The sequence below is a fragment of the Scomber scombrus genome, chromosome 3 (assembly GCF_963691925.1).
Source record: "Scomber scombrus chromosome 3, fScoSco1.1, whole genome shotgun sequence".
Classification (NCBI taxonomy): Eukaryota; Metazoa; Chordata; class Actinopteri; order Scombriformes; family Scombridae; genus Scomber; species Scomber scombrus.
The window spans coordinates 33,875,643-33,899,219 of record NC_084972.1 but is presented as its reverse complement, the minus strand read 5'-3'; the positions used below and the strand labels follow the sequence as shown (position 1 = coordinate 33,899,219).

General features: G+C 38.3%; 1 protein-coding gene across 1 annotated transcript in view; it reads left to right on the top strand.

Annotated features, from left to right (window-relative positions):
- Positions 1 to 20,226, top strand: part of mmp24 (matrix metallopeptidase 24) — a 51,430-nt gene extending 31,204 nt beyond the window's left edge. The window contains exons 7-9 of the mRNA XM_062416348.1: positions 8,634 to 8,772; positions 14,233 to 14,499; positions 19,225 to 20,226. Coding sequence (XP_062272332.1) covers positions 8,634 to 8,772; positions 14,233 to 14,499; positions 19,225 to 19,589 — 771 coding nt within the window. The 3' untranslated portion in view covers positions 19,590 to 20,226. The remainder of the gene's footprint in view (positions 1 to 8,633; positions 8,773 to 14,232; positions 14,500 to 19,224) is intronic.
- Positions 20,227 to 23,577: the final 3,351 nt, after the last annotated feature.

Sequence of the window (23,577 nt, the reverse complement as noted above, 5' to 3'; positions counted from 1 at the left end):
ATAAATAAATTAACAAATGACCAGCCAATAATTTCTCTTGGTCAGAGGTTGATTCAGAATGTTCTGTCTCTGTCAGTAATGTCCAAAAATCCGACGAGTGCCTTAAGGCTACAGTAATTACTGCAATAGCCGCACAACTAAATTTAGTTGACTTCTAGTTGAGCTACGTAGTTAAATGGTTTTTGTATTTGTCCTTATGCTGAAAAATTATCAGGAGTTGGTGTTTTATTTTGAAAATTGACCAGATCCAGGCTGCTGGTTGCTACTGGAACACCTTCAGTATGCAGAGCATTCATTTCAGCAGCCTTTATGTCTGTGCATTTCTTATTTATGTCACATTAAGGCTCGGCAATGTCACCTAAAATCAATATCACCAAAAATGTAATCTAATAATAAGTCACCCAATCAAATCCTTACAAGTGTCTTTAGGCTACCGTAATTACCGCAATAGCAGGAGAACTTAATGGCCCCATTATGTTTCTTTATTTGTCTGTTTTATTCATCTTTATTGCTGAAAAACCATCAGACGTTGGAGTTTTATTTTGAAAATGGACTGATATCACTTTCAGTATGCAGAGCATTCATTTCAGCAGCCTTTATGTCTGTGCATTTCTTGTTTATGTCACATTAAGTCTGGGCAATATCACCTAAAATCGTTATCACCATTAACTGTTACATCTATCTCTATAACGATTAATCAAATGATATCTTTTTAAATATGGTTGTGACCAGTGTAGCTCTTATTAATTAATTGTACTGAGGAATGAACTGGATTATGATTTATTTATTTACCATATTTAGTAGTTAATAACATTTTTAGGTATTTCTTTACTGTTTTGGTAACACTTTTATGACTTCTGTGCACAGTTCAGAGAAATGAATGTCATCTGGGAGGAGAAAAATCAACACGCCAAGATATTTACTGTCAATGAATTTAATTTTAGCCGTGATACTTTTCTGCAGCAGATGCTCCAGCACTCAACTGTATCAACGTGGACAGAAATAGCAGCATCAGTACTCAGAGTCTCTGGTAATAACAGTTTAATGCTGTTGATATGCTCATTTGCCGGTAATTGCAGGAAAAAAGCTGGAAAAACACTGAAGGAGAAGCAGATGAGGTTGGTTTATGGGTCAGTGCTTCCAACAAGAAAATAAAGTAAAAAATGGTGCAAATGTCATTTCAAATGATATAAAACCAACAAAAATACTAAATGTACATTTTAACAAACCTGATGCTGCTTTATCTTTAATATATTTTTGAATTGCTCATCTTCAATCAATCAATCAATCAATCTTTATTTGTATAGCGCCAAATCACAACAAAGTCATCTCAAGGCACTTTACACATAGAGCAGGTTCTAAACCGAACTCTTCAGGTTTGATTTTAAAGAGACCCAACATTCCCACATGAGCAGCACTTGGCGACAGTGGCAAGAAAAAACTCCCTTTTAACAGGAAGAAACCTCAGAACCAGACTCAAAGTGGGAGAACATCTGCCTCGACCGGTTGGGGTAGAGAGGAGAGAGAGGAAGGATAGAAGAGAGAGAGGAAGGAGAGGAAGGAGAGAGAGGAAGGATAGGAGAGAGAAGCACATTAAAAAATCAACATTGAAGCTAGAAGGTCCGGGACTGGAATCTGTCATCCTGACGTCTACAGGCCCAGATTACCTGTGAGACGAGAAAGCACAGACAACTCCGGGGAAGAAGTTTAGGTTATTGAATGCATTAATAGTACATGAATGTTAATGGATATAGATGGATGGATAGAGAGAGAGGAGGAGAGAGGAGCTCAGTGCATCATGGGAATGGGAGTCCCCCGGCAGTCTTAGGCTATAGCAGCATAAACTAGGAGCTGGTCCAGGACAAGCCTGGCCGGCCCTAATTATAAGCTTTATCAAAAAGGAAAGTTTTAAGCCTAATCTTAAAAGTAGAGAGAGTGTCTGCCCTCCGGACTGAAGGCTCTGCCTCCCATTCTACTTTTAGAGATACTAGGAACCAGCAGTAGGCCTGCATGCTGGGAGCGCAGTGTTCTGGTAGGTACATAAGGTACTATAAGCTCTTGAAGATATGATGGAGCCTGATCATTAAGAGCCTCATTGCCAACCCTTATTTGTCACTGACCCATGACATGGACAGAAGTAACAGCATCAGTACTCAGAGTCTCTGGTAATAACAGTTTAATGCTCTTGATATGCTCATTTGTCGGTAATTGCAGAAAATGCATGAAAAGCTGGAAAAACACTGAAGGAGAAGCAGATGAGGTTGGTTTAGGGGTCAGTCCATCCAACAGGAAAATCAAATAAGTTAAAATCTTACATTGTAAAAGAATCCAGGCTGCATTTTCCTGCTAAAGTTGGACGGCAGATAATCGTGTTTCGAGGAGAGACTCCTGTTCCGTTCTGTGTGTAATTAACGGGTGTTAGCTGCGACAGACGGTGAGTCATACGGCCGTGGGTTGCTATATAAAACAGGGTGACACCGGGGGATTTAGATAAAGCTTAATTGAACATTAAGTGGAGAGGATGAGGGGGCCTGAGCGGCTGTGAGCGAGGTACGGCCGAACTGGTCTCTCCAACGCTGGCAGCTTTTTTTCACAGGTTCGATTCCCGCCGGAGCTGCCAGGGCTTAAAATGTGTGCTCTGATAGGACTGTGAGGCTCTTCAGATGAAAGATTCAGCCCAGTGGCATATGGTACCATCCAGCCTCTGATCATTAGACATATGCCTGCAGTGTCGTTAGTAACACACTGATGCAGCTTTATTACCACTATCATGACATAACACACATACACACACACACAGAAGGCCTTTACATGATGAGATGCACACGTGTTCATGTAAAATATGCTGCCGCCAGCTACCGTGTGTGTGTGTGTGTGTAAGAGAGAGAGAGTTACACACTGAAAAGAGGAAGAGAAATTTGACGTTTCTGATCATTAAACTAAATGTTACAAAAGGTCATAAGCTTGTCTTTCTTTATCTTTTTCTTTCTTTCTTTCTTTCTTTTTCTTTCTTTCACTTCTCTATCTGCTCACCTGTTCATACGTCTCTGTCTCTGGTGGATTCTCATCTATCCGCCAAACTGCCTAAATTGTCTCATCCACCTCTCTTCCTGTCTGTCTCAGTCTGTTTCCCATCTGTTTGTTTTTTCCCCCATCTGTCTCTCTTTTCCATCTGTCTGTCTTTCTGTCTTTTTACTCAATATGATGATTTGAGGAGTTTGCTGTTGTCTCACTACTGAGCAGCATCTACCACATCTGGAGGCTGAGGTCCCTTTAAGTGTCACAGACGGCAGCCAGCTGCTCCAACTGAGTCCTGTTGAAAAAGCCTCAACTTCTCTGTAAAAGTACTAAATCAATCATTGTTTTCAACAAGTCATTATGGTCTCAGTCGCTTAGTTCAGGCCCTCTAATAAGTGTGCTTTTGGAAGTTATGGCTCCCTTAATGAGATTTTTAAGACTTATAGTAGCTTTGCTGTCTGCTGTGTGGGAACTGCAGGCTGCTGTGAGGACTGAAACATGAGCAGGTGGATTAAAGTAGACGACAGTAATCAAAGGACTGATGTTTCATTGGCTTTATCTTGGACAATATCGATCCTTTAAAATATGCACAGATGTTCCTGTAAAGGACATAAGATGATGACACAGTTTGGAGCAAACAGTTAAAATGTGCTGATGACGGAGTGATTTAGGTAAACGTGGATGATGTGAATCATCTATTAAATTACTTTGGGTGATTTGTGATTATTTGTGCTTCTTTTTGGACCCTTTGTGTGGTTTTTACCAACATATTGGTTATATTAAATAAATCAGTCCTTTGTCTCCTCTGAGTAGATTGAGACTGGGCTGTCACACACAATGACTGATAACTGATTAGAACAAAGTAGAAACTTGATTCCTAATCCAGTTATTATTCTGTCATAAAAAAACACTTGTAACATCTGTTCATATGAGTGAAAATGTAGAATAAGTGAAAAACTAAAAGCACCCGGAGGAAAGATGATGGAACAATTTAGAGCCCACAGTTAAAAGTCATAGAGAGGATGGAGTGATTCAGGTAAAGGTGGAAGATGTGAATTATCTCTTAAAGGGATTATTTAAGGGCCTCCATGACAGCAACAAAAATAATACAAACTGTACTATTCATACTTACAGCTAATCAGAGTAAAAAAGGAAAGAAAGAGAATAGGAGGCAGTGTTTTCCCAGATGTCGTGTATTCCTGTGTGGTTCGTTAAAACCAGATTCTCTGTCATAATCCAAAGAGCTGAGATTCGGAGCTGCTGTCAAATACTTAATGACTTCTTACACTCCGAACGCAGAGCTCAAATAATACATTTCATCAGCTCCGTAATTGGTTTGACTCTGTTTGAACCTAATTGCAGAATGTAATTATCTTTTTCTCTTCAGCCTCGATGGCCAGAAGCTGACTTATAGACTGATGTTACTGTAAAGATAGTCGGAGGAAAAGAGCAGAAGCAGCTGACTGTTTCTGTTTGTATCTCTGAGGTAAACAGATGTAGTCAATTATTTTACTGTTTTCCCTCGTTGCTTCTCTTTGTCTCTATTCTGTTGCAATAATGTTGATAAACACATTCTTACAGACCTTTTAACTCCTCATTAAGACAGAATGAGCGCTGGCAAGCATGTAATCAAACATTTACATTTATTAGAGCTTTTATTTACAGTTAATGTTCAGTGAACACATCTCCTGTCAACTTTATATTCTGAAAGTTCTTCAGCCAAATAGAAAATATAAAACAGGTGCAGAAACCCTCCATGTTTCCAATCTGAATTAACTTCATGGTTGGGGGAGTTTGAGACAAACATGAGATCAGAGTAATTCTCCAAACGCTTTGATTTAAAAGAGTTTTTACTTTAAAAGAAGTGTGGTGGATTACAGCTTAGAAATGAAGAGATTTAGTGTCTTGTGTTGAAATAAATGATATTTCAGAGGCCTTTTCATCCTGCGATGTGTCAAATTTGGGGTAGAAACACTGAATTCTGGCAATGTTTTGGCACAAACGATTTCACAAGTATTACATAAAGTGTTGATGTCAGCTGTGATTGGGCCCAAAAAGACTTTTTCCCATAGACTTAAATTGTGAAAGAGACGTGTGTAAACTTTTTTTTAGGGTCACTATCTGAATTTGATCCATTCAGTCTGATCACATTTTATCCCTTATCCCTCAGATATGCTGTGGACACTAACTCTGGTTCAGTGTTAAAGCACAGACTATAGTTTGAACGAGAAGCTGCTGCAGAACAGGTGTACATATAGAGAATATATACACATTCTATGTAAATCAGCTCTTTCAAACTAGGTCATTACCTGCTCAGAAGTGTGCAGGTGTGTACTTTGGTGTAGAGCTGAGTAGTAAGACAAAATATTTTATTGGTGTCCTTGTGGGTCAGTTGGCTCAGGTTCATAATTCTGATGGTCTGGACTGTTTAACACAGGAGCTCTCTAACATATCACCCTACATCATCGATAGTCCTGTCACGATAACTACTTCTACTGGACGATATATTGTCTCTGAAATAATCACGATAAACGATATTATTGTCATTTGAAGATGATTTTATACCACTGATAATATAATAGTATAATAATGTAAAGGGGGGGTGGGATTGGAGAGTGGGCGCTATTCTTTTGTAAAAACACAGACTGTCATTATGGTTGGGGACAGAGTTATTTACCTTTTTCTTTTGCATCATGTGTTTAAAGTTTTATTTACATATATGGTAAAAGTCAGTTATAGCTGTTAATATAACCTCATTAATTTACAGTTACTCACTGTTATTATTATAATCATATTTAGAGCTGCAACAATTAATCAGTCTGCAGCTATATTGATAATTGAAATATTATTTTAATCATTTTTTAAGTAAAAATATCAGCTTCTGAGAGGTGATGATGATTATAAACTGAATATATATATTTTTTGGACTGTTGGTCGGAGAACCATTTAAAGATGTTTGACTCTGAAAAATTATTGCACATTTTTTCAATAATTTCTGACATTTTATAATTAAAAGGATTAACTGATTATTCAAGAAAATAATCAGCAGATTAATCAATAATGAAAATGATCATTAATTGTAGAGAAGAGAAAGAGAATTGTTTTAAGTGATTTTGTGAATACATGAAATATCTTCAGGACTAAACTTAAAATGATTTCCACTATGTAAAAAGAAAAGAGTCATATGTTTTATCTTTTATTTTCAGCCTCCTCAGAGTGCAGCGACGGTGCAGCAAACATTTACTGTATGAAGATGTTGGATTTGTGCTCTGAGGGAGTTCACGACCCTGAAATTCACCAAAGAGCTTTTGTGTGACTTCAGAAATGCATCATTATCATCGATCGGAAAAAGAACAAGGCTGATTTCGTTTTCCTTTAACTCCAGTACGGGGGGGCATATTAGGACCTAAAGAGCACTGAGAGCCAGTGGGCGTTTGAAAGGAGACACTCATTATGGGATGTTTCCTCGGTGAGAAACACTCACGGTTTGTTTTGCTCGATGTGAAGCATCGATTTTCTTTTTTTCTGTTTGGGTTCAGACAGAAAAGCATTAGTGGCCTGTGGATGATGTTTGATCATTTGAGATGGTGTGTGTGTGTGTATGTATCTATGTGTGTGTCTGTGTGTATGTATCTATGTGTGTGTGTGTGTGAGAGACAAAGAGAAAGAGCTCATGCATTTTTGAATGTCAGTGTGTCTTTGTGTCTCTGTGTGAGTCTGCACCTGTCTGATAGTGTGTGTGTGTGTGTGTGTGTGTGTGTGTGTGTGTGTGTGTGTGTGTGTGTGTGTGTGTGTGTGTGTGTGTGTGTGATTCAGCAGGGACTGTGTTTGGCGGTGTCCTAGATTCACTGAAGCCAAATGATAATGAGCTAAGATTGATGCTTGCCTTCTTCTCCTCTTCTTCTTCCTCCTCCTTCTTTGCTTCTCTCATCTCTTTTTGTCTTTTTGCTTCATCTCTTTCCTCCTGCCTTCCTTTACTTCTTCCACATACCTTTCATAAACTGACTTTTTCTTATTTTCATCTTCGGTTCTTTTCTCTTTGTCTCTTTGCTTCTTTCTCCTCTCATCCATTATTCCTATCCCCATTGGTGGGGTGTAACTAAGTACATTTACTGAAGTACTGTTCTGATATTTATATCCTGTTCTGATGTTGGATGTTAAACACGGACAAAGTTGAACGTGTGTTGAAATGCTGCCTGCAAGTCAAACCTCAGGGCTTCAACCTGCTCCACACTTCATTGGCAAAGTTTTGGGTTTTTTCTACCTTACTGATGAACTGACAGCGGCTCATTGCACCTGCCTATAAACGACCATCCATTCTGTAAAGTTGGTTGCTAAGGTGGTTGCTAAGGTGTTTCCACTGTCATATTTCAGATGTGATTCAGCTCCAACATGTACAGATGGATTTGAGAAGTTGACATTTGGAGTAAAGGAGGAGAAAAAGAAGTGAAATCCTGTTACTATAGTTAGTTTATGTAGAAGCTTCCTGAAGCCGACCAATCAGAATAGAGTGTGCTCATCAGGAGGGGGGGGGGCATAAAGAGACAGGAGCTAAAACGGCCTGTTTAAGACAGAGGCTGAACTGAGCGGCTGCATAAAGGACCAGTAGAAGATAAATAAGGAGTTTTTAACTGGAAATCATGCAAAGATATTCCAGTAGAGACACAGCATATTAATATAGAGCAGAATATATCCCCTTTAATAATTTCTAACCACTTTACTCCTTAACTTTGTTTGTTTTTCCCGTCCCGTCCATTTTCTCTATAATTCGTCCTTTGAACCTTTACAATTACATGTTATTTTTAGGAACTATAGGAAACTATGAGACCTGTGAAATAAAGTGTTGCTGAGATTTTCTCTCCATCCAGAGCACCTCTAACTTCCAGAAATGTTTGAATTATTTCTCAAAATGTTCCTGTGATGGCAAGGTCACTGTTTGAGAGTGGCGGTGTCTAATAACTAAGTCTATTATAAGCTATTAGAGCAAATATTTAAAGATAATTTGCCGAATAAAGATATTGTTGTTGTTAAAAACATCCATGAGGAGGACAGGTTGTGTGAGTTTTGCAAACTTAGTGAACAATGAAGAGAAGTAAAATATATGGTGAATATTTGGAGCGCTGATGAAGAAAAGAAGGAATGGAAATGTTTAGGCAAATTTTGATTCTAATGCATGGGAGAAAAAAGACAAAATAGTGTTTTTTATTGTTTGAATAGGATTTAGTGGCATCTAGTTGTGAGGTTGAATATTGCAACAAAATACCCCATCCTGATTTATTGCTGCATGACACAATAATGAAAGTAAATCAATAGTCTCAGATTAACATAAAAACATATGATAAGATTATTAAATACATATTAAAGATGAATCCACCTTTTGGATTGCAACCCCTTAAATGAAATGTAGTTGAGTCTCTTTGTGATGTTTCAGACATCTGTGACATTTTCCCTCTAAGCCTGATGTGTTTTAATTTAATGTTATCACACTTCTGTCATCTCTGACCAGCGACTGGGAGGACGACCTGGTCTCACATTAAGTTTGGCTCTCCTGTAACTCACAACTCTGCTGTCGCCAGAGATACTCAACTTTTCACTTGTGACCGGTTGTGTTGCAGGACCGATGGTTTTGGCGTCTGAGGAACAACAAGGTGCAGGAGGGTTACCCCATGCAGATCGATCAGTTCTGGAAAGGCCTCCCGCCTCGCATCGACGCTGCGTACGAGAGATCTGATGGAAAATTTGTCTTCTTCAAAGGTAGGAAGAAAAAGACCACTCATCATACATTTGCATCAGTACATCACAGCTCTGCCTGGATCTAGGCCCTCAGTCTCATGGTTAAAACTGTGTCATATTTGCAAGTCAAACTGGCATCGCTAAAAAAAAACCTGACTAAATAGTATCACTGTGCCAACAGTGTGCTAACAGATGGAGGAAGGTGCTAAGAGTGAGTAACTGGGATCACACACTTTTTGGCATCACTACATGATGCTTAAGAACCCAAACAAAGAGAAAAATGGCAGATTTTTGCATTGTGACTGACATCTTTCTCACTTTATCTGGATCTAGATGTTTCCTTTGAGTCTATTTTAGCTCACTGATTTGCAGGTTCAATAACTTATACGATCCATGTTGTGAAAAATGTCTCCGTTACTATGTTTCTGTCACCTGCCACAGAGCTTGTTGGGGTTAATTAGTCATACATTACTTAATTTCACATTAAAAAGCAACTCGCTGGGCCTCATGCAGCAACGTTTTCACATTCCTCTAAAAGTCTCATGAAACTGCTTTAAGTCAGATTCAATAAACTCTCTAAACTAGTAAATCTTTGGTTCCAGGCTGATGAATGTCACCTTCATCATCATCAGCATCAGTAACACCCTACAATGTCCATATAAGGCTTCTTGTTCTGCTCCATCTGTGGTCGAGTTTCATTCAGAGAATCAGAAGATAATCACACATTTATCAGTGTCAGCAGTCGCATTAGAGGAGCTGAAACATTTAGAAAATATGAATCCATCAGAGCAGCTGCACTGTGACAGAAATAAAAAGAGAATGTTTGACATGAAGTTAGATGATAAAAAACGACATGATTTATTTATGATGTGACAGTCACAGATATTAGAGGAGACAATGTTATAATAGTAATTCATTTGTATTTACTTTTTATCAACAATGGTACAATATACACATTTTCATACAATTAATTAATTTTTCCTTTTACAGCTGTGCATAGCCTTTATACATTACATATACATACAGATTCAAATATTAAGCAAGAAACAAAAAACAATAAAATAAATACTTTTAAAAAGCAAACCAAAAGTGTCCACTCTGAGATATATATAAATATAAAAATAGGTTTTTAAAAGAGATTTAAAATTGGTTAATGAGCCAGCTGACCTTCCACAGTCTGTGGGGCATTGGTGTGTTTGTTTTTCCTCTGTGTGAAGGATCAACTATGTTGTATTTAAAGTACTTTTTAAATATAGTTTAAGTTAATTTTTTAATTTTGAAGTCATATTTCAAGGATTCAAGGTTTTTTTATGTCATTCCAGCCATGTAAATAAATGAAAGAGTTCCCGGTATTTATAGTGAAAAAATAACAACATATAAATGTATAATAAAATAAAAAAACATCTACACAATAAATAATAGATAAATAATATTTAAACTCCAAATTAATTCAGAGTAAGACATTATAATTCTTGGTCAAATGTGTTTTTCTCCACATCTGCTGATGACTTGTCTGACTTCGTAATTTTCCTTTTTACCTTTGAGAAAATATTCTAAGTACAAGAAAACTGATGAAAGCCACACATTTACTAAAATCAATTAGTTGTCCATTAGTAGTCGGCTATTTGGATAATTGATTAAGTGTTTGGAGTCTCTTTTTTTCCAAAGAGAAAATGTCAACATTTTCTGACTCCAGCTTCTCAAATTCTGATTTATCTAATCCTGTATGACAGTAGACTTAATATATTTGACTTGTAGACAAAATAAGACATTTCAGTACGTCATTTGGGGCATTTTTCACCACTGTCTGACCAAACAACTAATCACTTCATGGAGAAAATAATTGACAAATAAATCAATAATGAGCATAAACATTAGCAGTTAGACTTGTACATGCCTCTTAATAACAAGTCTGCTTGTATGAGTGCTTCATGCATGAGGCCCATTGCATTTTTGGGATTTTAAGTTTTTGTGTGTGTGTGTGTATGTGTAAGCATGATCTTGCAAGGCTGCTTCAAAATCAACAGATTTTTTATCTCGCAATCTTCATCGGGAAAAACTCAAAATCAACGAGGGTGTTCAAATCTGTGTCTACCATCTGCTCTGGTGTTATTAGACTCTGTCCGACTCTCCGCCTTCCCCCCTCCTCCTCCTCCTGAAAATATATTTAATAAAGTGTGAAATAGAGAATAGCGAGGCAGCAGGGAGCAGCCGGCCTAAAGTAATAGAATTTCAATCTATGTATGAAACCTCCCTCATCCCCTGCCTGCTGACTGTGGACTCACTCATCTCTACCTCTTTCTGCTTCCATCGCGCGCTCTCTCTCTCTTTCACTCACTCTTTCTCACTTTCTCCCTAACACACACACACGGAAACACACACACACACACACGGAAACACACACACCGACATCTTCTGAAGGAGTGTCCTGCTATCGCGGCCAGCCAGGAGCAGATATTAATAGCTTTGCTCTCTCAGAGCTCTCAGCTGCCGTCACACACACTGAGACACACACACACACACTCTGAGACACATACACACACACACACACAGAATGAGAGGAAGGATTTTTTGTTTGTCAGTGTGTTTGAGGCTGTTTTGGTAGCAGGTAATACTTTTAGCGTTTCTAGTTCAGAGGTAAAAATCTTGTATTTGATTTACTATTCGGGAGCTTGTTGAAGGTGGTGGAAGACTTTAGATTAACTAATTCAAAATTAATTAAATCGTCACTCTTTTTTTGTGCTATGAAAGCGTATTTAACTTTTATCTTCTATCTTCAAAGGATACGTCTCCATTTTTCTCTCTTAAAACAACACTCACAATCTCATATCTACACTGAAAGCACTGTTGGCTGCTGTCCAAACTGAGAGAGATCCCTTCTTAAAACACTTTCAATAGATATATAATTGTTAATAGATGTAATTCAATAGATATCAATAGATAATGGGGGTTAAAATCAACACGCATAATTCTGTGCATACATTAATGCACAAAAAGCTAATATGAGATTTGAGCAGTCTGAGTTTAGTCTTTTTTTAGTATGAAATTCTCTTTGCTGCAGCTCAGCAGATAAAAACGGTCAGAGGCACAAAAGCAAAGTTTTACAGTAAAAGGATGCTGACTTTGGAGGATACACGGTTGATTTGATTTACTTCTGAAGCTGAGTATTACCTTCAGTTGAACCTCTAAATGCATTTTGCAACAAAAATGGATCTTTTCATGGACAGCATGCACAGCAGGAACAGATACAGGTACCAATTAGAGGTGTGATGGTTCTGAAACTGCAACACAAATGTCCACAGTCTCATGAGCTCTACTAGTGACCTTTAAGGCTCACTGTTTTTGGTTTTCACACATTTTCAAAGGACCAGATTTGTTTAAACAAAGCAAGTGTTTTGACCCCAAACACCCAGAATCTGTTGTTTCCTTTTTAATATTTGAGACTGTAACAATAAATCCAGATTACCAGTAGAAGTGGTGCCCAAAGCTATGAAATAAAATATGATTTTCCTTGAAGGTGCAGCGTGTGAGACTTAGTGCAGTTGCTGCAAAACTTGCAAAAAACGCAAAAATCCCTCTTTACAAGTGTTTGGTTTGTCCGTTCTGGGCTATTGTAGAAACACAGTGGGCTCTGTTGAAGAGGACCTGCTCCTCGTGTAGATATAAAAACTGATTCTAAAGTAAACGAAAATACAATGATTCTTATTTTCCGTTGATTATACACGAATGAAAACATACTTATGAATATTATATTCCATTTCTGCGAATAGATGCCCCTAAATCTTACACACCGTTCTTTAATATGCAACAGTAAATAGCATTTTCTGTATGTAACTCTTCAGTGCACAGACACAGGAGACACACACAGTGGGTTTAAATATACATACTCCTGGTTCTGTGAGTTATTATAATGATAAAAGCTTCTGCTAAAGGCCGCACAGCATCTTCCAGCACCGTGTATCTTAAAAATTAATGCTGAGTCAAACTTCCTTATAGCTGCCTGGAGGAAAGCTGTCAATGTCAGAAAAAGGATAAAATAAGGATTCTTTTAATCTTTGTTTTAATCTTTATTGTTCCTGTAGGATAAGAACAAGCTGTTTAGAAGAGTTGCCGTCAAGTCCGGCTAATTTAATAAGCTGATAAAGAGTTTTTATGGAGTATCGCTATGATTTAACAACCTGTATTTTATCTCTTGTGTGTTTTTTGTTATTTTTGCATCTCTCTTCCAAAAACAGCTGCAGATAATGTATTTAATCTAAATACAATAACAGTAGTAGAAGCTACTGTGTTTTAGTATTTAGTTTCAGTGAATTTAACCTTAATTTATACAGGTTATTTTTATGTTTTGACATGTTTTTGTCTCTTTTATTTTGTCTCCTGTGAACCTGTTATCACATTTCTGCAAAACTTAGCAGACAGATCAGTTTTTGTGCCAAAGAACAATTGATTAGATTTTGGTAATAATGTGAATCTGGTATTTCTAACATTAGATAATTACTTATAAATAGTAAAGTAAGGGAGAAAAATCAAGACAGGTAAGGAAATCAATTCAGCTCAGACTTCAAAGTTACTCCAAAGATCTTTTAACTGGTTATAAAACAGTCTCATCATGATGCCTCTGTGTGACCTACATAAGCAGAGAGACCATCAGTGAGAATATTGGCTGTTTCTATAAAGTTATTCTAAATGTGCCATGAGGTCAGATTCCCCACGAAATCAGACGATGTGATTTAGGGCACGCAGACGAAGGAGAGTGAACACTACATGTAGCATGAAGGAGAAGAAAGATGTTATGAGGATGAGGGGAAGACGTTAAAGTAAGGTTAGACTTGTTATGAGCTTCATTTTAATAAAGAAGAGAGAGAGAGCAGCAGTGATCAAGTGTGCTAGAGAGTGAATGAGGAGAGCGAGTGGTGGTGTAGCGAGAACAAAGGAGTGAATCTGAGAAATAAAATGTTATTTTCTGATTGTTACGTTCAAAAGCACAAATAAATTCAAACCTGCAGGAAAGTGCAGCATTTCCAGATTTGGTATGAAAGCAGCCTGACATGTAACCCAGCTGTATGAACAGTACTAAAATTCACTTTGTTTCACCATAATCATATTACAATTATTCATCTTAAATCAATTATTAATATCCACAAATAGATACATGACCTCATCGCTGTGCATCCTGGAAACAATATTTAAAAAAGAAAAAAGTATTAAAAATAAGTTGCATGTTTCTTTTACTCGATTCCAAAACAAATGAACGTGGTAGCCAACATTTTACGGCTCGAGGGAAATGCATTCTTTATTCCTGGAAGCAGTCCTGCCTTTGTCCACAGGGGGCGCTAACATCAACACAAAATGAAAGTTCTTTGTAGTATAACCAGAGTGATATCTGCAGAGTTCTCGCAGGTTTTACCTTTAAAAAAAACAGAAGTTAATGATAAATATGTGTATCATCAGTGCTGACTCGTTTCTTCTCACATCTTCCAGGCGATAAGTACTGGGTGTTTAAGGAAGTTACGGCTGAGCCGGGTTACCCTCACAGCCTTGTGGAGCTGGGCAGCTGCCTCCCCAAAGACGGCATCGACACGGCGCTGCGCTGGGAGCCGGTCGGGAAAACCTACTTCTTCAAAGGGGACCAGTACTGGCGCTACAACGAGGAGAAGCGCACGGCCGACCCGGGATATCCCAAACCCATCACTGTGTGGAAGGGAGTACCGGACGCACCGCAGGGGGCATTCATCAGCAGGGAGGGATGTGAGTATCTGACTTCAATCACTCAAAGTGCCAATATCCACTCAGCTGTGGTATACAGGGTGTTAGTTAAGTGTCTTAGAGGTCTACTAAATAACCACATTTCCTGGTCAATGGTCCAGCAGAGGTGAATTAAATGATAATAAATTTAAACTCCAGATCTCCAGAACTACATAGTCGGACATTAACAGCATTTCATTGTTGAACATTTTTGATTTGACCATTTTTCTGCTGGAGTCTTGATATCACAACTCCTGTGTTCAGTTCTGTGGTTCTTCCCTTTGTGTTTACCAAATCTAGCACAAAGTTTCTTGTGCTTCCCTTATGGAAAATGAACGTATATTTCTCAATGCATGTTTCTCACATCAACCTTTCTTTATTTGTATCAGCTGGTTATATTAGCTCAAACTTCACAAAACAATCTTGTTAACCATAGCAGGTAAGATAAGATCTTTTCCCCACAATGGGGAAATGTAATGCGTTACAGCAGCAAAGTGGACGGTAAGAATAGAAAAGCATTAAAAAAAAGGGGGGAAAAGTAAGTAAGACAGGCGAGGTGACCCGGGTCAGGTTGCAGTTAAACCTACAGTGCAGAACTTTTACATTTAAATGAAAGTCAGCCCTCGTCAAAGAGGTTAACACAACGCTCATTAAGACAATCACAGTTGTATTTCATAGTATACAGTTTTTAATCTGCTGGCCCGATGAAAGCACACTTAGCATGCTCTATCTGCACACCAGAGACTTCCACTGGCCAAGAAGATAACTTCTAGTTAGCTCTGTGCTAACTTCAATGGCAACATGCTGCACACTTTCTAGTTTTATGTAGCATACACTGCTCCCACAGATTAGAAGATTTTTGTCGGACCATTTTCTCCACCTCTGCTGATAACGGCTCCGCTCAGTTCTGTCTGCAGGTGAAGTAAACCGACATAGAGAGTGGCGCATTAATCACGCGACACAACGAATCGATAATGAAATTCGTTTCAAACACTTTTAATAATCGATTTTTATCATTTTTATCGATTCTTCATTAAAACTCCACATCCAGCAGTTATTGATCAACATTATCATTCATTAGGAGTCGTGTTTCTGTCAATCTGCTGAATATAAGTCCAATATTCTCTCTTTTAGCTGTTTTTACTCTCTACCAACTCCTGAGGGAAATATCTAAATGCTCCACTGTGCTGCAGATACTGGAGGTGATTTCTAAACTCCAAACGTACTTTCTGCTATAAAATTAAATCCACCTACATTTCATATGCAGAAATTGTTTTTATTTTTATTTATTTTTATCTTTCAACAAATTGAGCTCAAGAGAAAAACATCCACTGTTTTAAATAATCACAAGAAGAAGTCAGTGAGTTAACCAGTCAGTCACTGAAGCTGCAGGACAGACCAGACAGACACTTTCTCAACACAGTGTTTATGTTATAGCAACATAACGTGCCTCAAGCAAACGTGCCAGACACACACGCACACACACATACACATACACACGCGCACACACACACACACACACACACACACACACACACACACACACACACACACACACACACACACACACACACACACACACAGTGTCCCCTAGAAGAAAAAACTGCCCATCATCACTTCTGCTTGTTGGATCATGAACTCATGACCTTGTGGCTGCCTCTGAGGGAGTCGACAACACCAGATTCAGAGCTCTGTGTGTGTGTGTGTGTGTGTGTGTGTGTGTGTGTGTGTGTGTGTGTGTGTGTGTGTGTGTGTGTGTGTGTGTGTGTGTGTGTGTGTGTGTGTGTGTGTGAGTGAGAGTGTGAGATCAGAGGCGGTGACATGGTTGGTCGGGTGTGGTGTCCTGGTGTTAGATAAGGAGCTGTCCTGCAGGGACTTTAGAGTGAGTGTGTGTGTGTGTGTGTGTGTGTGTGTGTGTGTGTGTGTGTGTGTTAAAGCTGCAGACATCTGATATTTAAGCCTGCAACTAAGGATTATTGTCATTATGAGTTATGAATCTCACTGTGAAAAGGTTGCAGGGTTGAAGGACTTCAGCCCTGGTGTAATGTGTTTGTGATGTTAGTGCAGATTGTCTGTTTAATCAGTGACAGGTGAGCATCATCTGCTGCAGTGAGTCACTCTGCTGTCAGTTTGAGGAAAGATAAAACTTTTCTGTTGTAAATTGCAGTCTATAATTTGGTGAATTTGTGTAACACCGTAACTATTTATTATTTTCATTATGAATTGGTTGATTATTTTATACATTAATCAATTAGTTTGGTCTATAAAATGGTGAAAACATGTTGATCACTGTTGAAGACAACTTGTTTTGGCCACAACCCAAACATATTCAGTTTACTGTCATGAAGGACTGAAGAAAGCAGAAAATATTCACATTTGATGCCTTCAGACGTCTTATTTTGTCCGATCAAGAGTTTAAAATCTAAAGTTGTTCAATTTACTGTCACGTGTGACACATAAAAGCTTCAAATCCTCATTTTTGAGAAGCTGCAACCTGCAAATATTTGTTATTTTCCTTTAATGACTAAAATGATTATTTGATTATCAGAATAACTGCTGCTTGATTTTGTGTGGATTGATGGTTAATTGTTGCAAATCTCGTGATATTTAGAGCTTACATTTGACCTTTCTCATGCCAAAAATAAAACAGACTTTCAAAATTACATCATCTGAGGACACTAAAACTTTCTACAGAAACTCCTGAAATGCTCGAAGGATCAGGAGGATATTCTATTTTAGAGGCAAAAGAAGACAGCCTTTTAAGATGAAAGCTAAAACTTTTCTCCTTAAAATATTATAATTTCATTTAATCTTTGCAATGGAGTTTTGTCAGACATTAAGACACATATGCAGCAGTTTAATCTGCTCATCTTCAGTTTCTTTGCTCTTAATAAAACCTTACAAGCTCTCTGCGCTGACAACGAAAATAAAGTGTTCAAACCAGGGCAAATTGTGCGAATCTAAATTTACAACATTTGCATCATCTCATGCTTATCTAGTGTATAATTCCTTCTTTTTAGCGAGATGTGACAAATTATCAAAGATGCGAATAAAAATAGAAAGCTGAATTTGCCATCTTTGTTGTAGTTTTCATAATTCATCATTTTCACAACCTGAAGAAAGTTACAGATCATTTTTACTAAACACATATCATATAAAAGAGATTAAAGAAAAGGTAAAACGTAACATGCTTAAAACAGGTTGTACTGATTGTTTTTAGGTTGTAAACTATGTGTTAGTGTCTCTCTCTTTCTCACATGCAGTCCCATTTGTTTCCCAGCTACAGAGTTTGTCTCACAGGCATTACATGATATTGCCCTTCAATAAAAAACAACCACTGCTGGGACCAAAATACTGTAGCTGCCTATAAGCTTGGTGTCACAATAGAAATGTTATTGCCTCTAATGAGATTCTGCGCCACAGGGAGACACCAGAGCTGAGAGAGGCAGCTGAGGACACTGAAGACGGATGTTTTGAGTTGTAGAGAAAAGGCTTTTCTTAAGTAGTGGAGGACAGTATTTGTCGTGTCTCCTGAGAGTGTGATTCTGTGAGGAATTTAGAAAACAAGTTAGAGATTTCTGGATGGCAGTCATAATGTGTTCAGCCTCTATTCTTTACACTTTAAAGGTGGAGCTATTTCATATTTCTGCCTGTTGTGGCTTTCTTTTAATCCAATATATTTCACCTCAGCAAACAGATTCATTCTTAAGTAGCACACACGATAGATTTAAGTGCATTTGTAGGCCTATCACAATAATTCAACTTATCGTACAATAACCTAATTATCAGCATCATCATGTCTATATATGGGCTTATCATATGATACATGGACATGAACTTGATCATTTTTTTGACTTCAGTATTGCCACACTTCACACATATATATATATATATATATATATTTGCAATTATTTCTAAGACAACATATCATCCAACAAAAGTGGTTAGTGTGACAGGCCAAAGCATTTGTAGTATTTATCAATTTTCTATATAATGTATTAATCTGATTTGAAGTTTAAAACATACCCCTCCTGCAATTTCAATTGTAAAATACATATTTTAATGAAAAATAGATTTAGTCGTGTTTGTGTACACATTTCAGGGTTTGTTTTTTTATTTTTTTTTATTTGAACCATATATAATTACAGAAACATGAGTACTTTTCTCTTCCCGATGGCGTTTTATACTTAATCTAGCTGCTAGTCACCAGCAGTCCCTGCTGCGTATATAAATACACAGAGCTGCCCCCTAGTGGAAACATCATGTCATGCCACTGTGAAGATGTTTATGTCAGTAATTGTAAAAAGTTTCCTCAGTTTCTGCAGCTCTCTGTCCTGCATCATGTAACATCACCTGTAAGCTGTAATCTTCTCTCCTCTAATATCGACGGTCACATGACGCCTCTCATATTAATCATGGAGCACTTTTGCTTTAGAAAGATGTTTTTTAGCTTCCAACTTCATGTAAAAGTGTTTTCAATTCATTTCTGTCACAGTGCAGCTGCTCTGATGGATTTTCTAATTGTTTTAGCTCCTTTTAAACACACCATGTCAAGAATAATTTTCTCATTATGGTTCGAGGGTGAAGTGGAAGACATTTATATAACTCTAAAAAAACAAATACACTAATTCCTCTTTGCTCTTTTCTTTCACCTCCTTCCCACTTTTTCTTTCCTTCCTCCTCCATCCCCCATGTCTCTGTGATCCTCCCTGTCATCTTCCCCCTCAGACTACACCTTCTTCTACAAGGGGAAGGATTACTGGAAGTTTGACAACCAGAAGCTGATGGTGGAACCCGGATACCCAAAGTCCATCTTACGTGACTGGATGGGCTGTGACCAGTCCGACATGGAGCGCTCCGGTGGCAACGGAAACCGCGGTGACCGCCAGCTTCCCCTCGACGACGTGGACATCATGGTGACCATCAATGACGTCCCGACAACGGTCAATGCCATCGCCGTGGTGATCCCCTGCATCCTGTCGCTGTGCATCCTGGTCCTGGTGTACACGATCTTTCAGTTCAAAAACAAAGGAGTGCAGCAGAACACCATGACGCAGCACTACTACAAATACCCCGTTCAGGAGTGGGTATGACAGGCAACTTTGCTTTTGAAGAGGTCAAAGATCGTGGAGTGAAGGGGGTCGAGCAATCGTCATATTGTAGCTTATGTTGGCTAATAGCCAAGTATGCTAGCAGAGAAAAATTAAAATCAATGCTGAAAGACGCTAATTGTGCTAGCTACTGCTACAAGAAGGGAGCCCACTGGAAATGCTCTGCAGGAGTAGATGTAGACATTTGATCAGAGTGAGTGTGAGATTTGTGCCTGTCTTGTGTAAAACAGGAAGGATTCTGATTTAGTCTTTTCTCCTGTTCTTCTCCGGGCAAGGACGCTTAAAACAAACATGGCTGACAACAGGAAGGGCAAGTCTGCAAAGACTCCGGGAAGATTTGATTGGCTAGGAGCAGATCAACTGCAGATTTTTCAGTCTCGCCCGCAACGTCTCTGGCTGCAAGTGAAATGGGATCTTATGAGCGATACTGAACTTTGACTCTTTCTCCTGGGACCTACAACACATGACTCTCCTTCTCTGTGAAAATAAAAAGAAAGAGGAGTAGGGGCAGAATATGCTCCTCAAAGCCAGACACCACCTCTGAGACTGTTCCAACAACAGCTTGAACTATTTCAACTCTCAAGTCAGATGAAATTTAAAAAAAAAACAAAAGAAATAATTTAAAATCCAACTTGAAGATAAAATGTAGGTAGAAAGGCCATAACAAAAAGAAAACCAATGATCTCTCTGCGGATCGCTGAATTTTGTTAAAATTATTTTCAGTTGTGTGGAGATCTAAAACTGTCAAAGAGGACCTTTTTCTCTCTTTTCTCACCATACACAACAAGAACATCCTCATCAGCATTAACTCAGACCTTTATCGACTTAAAACTCCCCTCACCTAGTCAAACAAAACATGCATCTTTGACCCGTGGGTTTCAGGGGAACATTATCGTGTCATCGGCATATAATGATAGAATAGATTAACATCAGTCTAACAGCCTTATCTGTGTTTCCACAGGCCTAACACGTTTGCTCACGTTTAACAAGCTGCACTAAGACAACCAGAGCTGAACTAGTTTTGTTCCCTCAGGTTTTGTCTTAACCCTGTTTTTGTATTTTTTTGTCTCCATGCTCTACCAAGAAGGGAGGCTCAGAGTGACAGAGAAGGAGGAAAGAGAAAGTAACAGGGAGGATGAGGAGGCAGAATAAAGCTTGGTGTGAAGATAGTGAGATGGAGGGGGCGGGGGGGAAGCACACTACTGGTCAAAAGTTTTAGAATGCTTCAATCTTCAGTTTTTATTGAAATCTATGCAGTTTAATGCCTCAATGTACAATCGATTGGAGATTTTTTTTTTTTAAACCATCAAAGCAGCCACATTTTGTAGATATAGATCTTATAGTAGAAATCAAATATTATCAGAAAGTTCTTCCCAACACTATTGCAGAAGTTCCTGAAATGGGTTGCAGTTTAAAGCTGCTTTGCTTTAACCCCTCTGTCCCGTTCCTCCTAAACCAGCTCGATAACTGTGCTGGTTGCATAATCTTAAGCCCAATGTGTTGTTCTATTATCTTGCTGTATGATGAAGCCCTGAGCAGCTAGGTGTAGACCAGAGGGATCTGCATGGCTCTGCTAAATACTACCAGTCATCAGCTCTGGATCCAACAAAAGAACACCATTAGCTTCCTCTTCCAAGGTTTTATACACACAGTAATAATCAGCTACAGTTGGTTTTAGTGCTGACACTAACGATTACTGTCTTTATTAATTCATCTGTTTGCTATTTTATTGATTCATCAATTGTTGTTACATAAAGTGTCAGAAAATGGTCCAACATGTTAGTCATCCAGAGCCTGAGATCATGTTCTCAGATGTCTTGTTTTGCCTACAACTCAATTATATTCAGTTTACTGTCAGACGACTAAAGAAACCAGAAAAGATTTATATTCGTGAAGTTGGAATCAGAAAATTGGGACATTGTCTTTCTTTAAAAATGATTAATCGATTATCATTCTAAACTAATCTCTTGTTTTTTAACCTCTGGCAGTTTTCACGGATTACCTTTGTACCTTTTTAAAGTTCTTCAACAGACTTGAGCTGCTTAAATTTCAATAAAAACTTTTGACCTGTAGTATATGTGGGTGTATATTAGTATGCTGGCTGTGGTGCGGCGACATCGACTGAGCTTAATGAAGTACTTCTGTTCACAAAGCTTTAATAGGGGCCACTCGCCCTCCACATCCCTCGCTTTAATCTGACTGTCCTCCTTCGTCTCTTCTCCTCGTCTGTCTGGCCTCTCCTTACTCGGTTCACTCACTCAATCTTTCTTTTCTTTTCTACTTTCTTTTCTTGTTTTCTATCCAGTTTGCTTGTCCACATTCAGTATCACGTATAAGAATGCAGCTGCTTTCTTTATCATGTATTAAGTGCTTTTATTGTTTGATTGTCGTAATTCATCTCCAGTTTTCTCAAAAGTGCCAAAATGTCTCTTTGTCTTTGGCCCTGAATCTAAATAGCCTTTCATTTTCAACAAATCCATAACTGCTTGTGTTACTTTCTGTGTCAATAGAAACATCAGTTGTCTTGAGACTTGCCTTTAGCTGGAAAAAGAGCTGAAATGTGTTGTTGTAGGCTGAAGCCAAAGCTGTGATACTGGTTCAGTCAAGTTCAGATCGTGCTTTACAGAGTTAATGGCAGGATGTATGGATTATTCAAACTGCTAAAAAAAAAAAAAAAGGGCCAGATATAAAATACATTTGATTCTGATCGACTGGATGTCAGGAAGGGTTTCCACTTTTCAAAAAGACCCAAATTAAAGCCCTTTTCAGAGGCGTTTTACATTACGCTGCTGGCTTCATCTGTCTGTTGAAGTGACGGCTCTTTGTCATTCGGATAGAGGTGACTTTTACGGAAATGTTCCCCACGGCTTCATTCAGACATGACAGGACATTTACAGAGAGAGCTGTTTTCTGGCACGACATCAGTTTCATCATTTATTAGAGAGTGATAATGGGGAGAGAGTGCTGCTCAGATTATTACTGTGGTTGTTCGAGTTGTTCTTAACCTCATTTTGCTCCGGTCGCACAGCGTGGTGGAAAGAGTTTTTATAGTCTGATCTGAGAAGAATCTCCTCATCAACCTCGATTTTTACAGCATTTCATAGTTTATTAAACTGGTTTTATTTTCTTTGTGAAGAAGAAATGAAGATAGAGCGTTAGATTTATTTATGTCTGTTAAACTGGCGGCATTCGATTCAGAGTCTTAGAAATGTTTCAGGTCTGACCTCGTAGTTTACATGAGATTAATTAACATCAGATTAATATAGAGTGATATATTAAGAGGTGCATGAAAGTGACTGATCAAACTGATATGTTCTTCTTCTCTCCTCACTTTTGGCCTGTTTGGTAAACATGAGGTAGTTTTCTGATGGCGTGTTACACGACTTCTTAACATTGTCTTTGATTTTGAGGTTTTTGGGAGTTTTAGTCAGCTGCTATTTGAGCATGCAGAGGGAGCGACACATGCACGAAGTCTGTCCTTTTAAAACAGGACACACTTTATCCTCTGAAACAGCAGCACTGAACTTCTAACTATACAGCACGCTTTATTTAAATACACAAGCTGCTCATTTAAATGTCATTAACTCCAGCGTGACTCATAATGGTTCACTTTAAGGCCACTCAGGCTGGGAACCACTGCTGTAGGGCAAGCTGGGACATCCTGACTGAGTCACTGTTTATCCACACTGCTGATTTTTTTTTTTTTTTTTAGTTGGTTAAAAACTCACCAGATGTTCTTTTAAAAAATGCTGCCATCAGGTGAAAAACTTTACTGTTTAATCTCATTCCTGAAAAGTTGTTAAGAGTTTTTAACTGTACTATCCATATATAAATATATACACATTAATATTGCAGCAGCGCTTCCTTTCCACATCATTTTCAAGGCTACGAGAGACTCCATACATTTGAAAGTGTACATAATGTCAGCCTCTTTATATCCCTCTCTGCCTCCCTTGTTCTCATTCGCTCA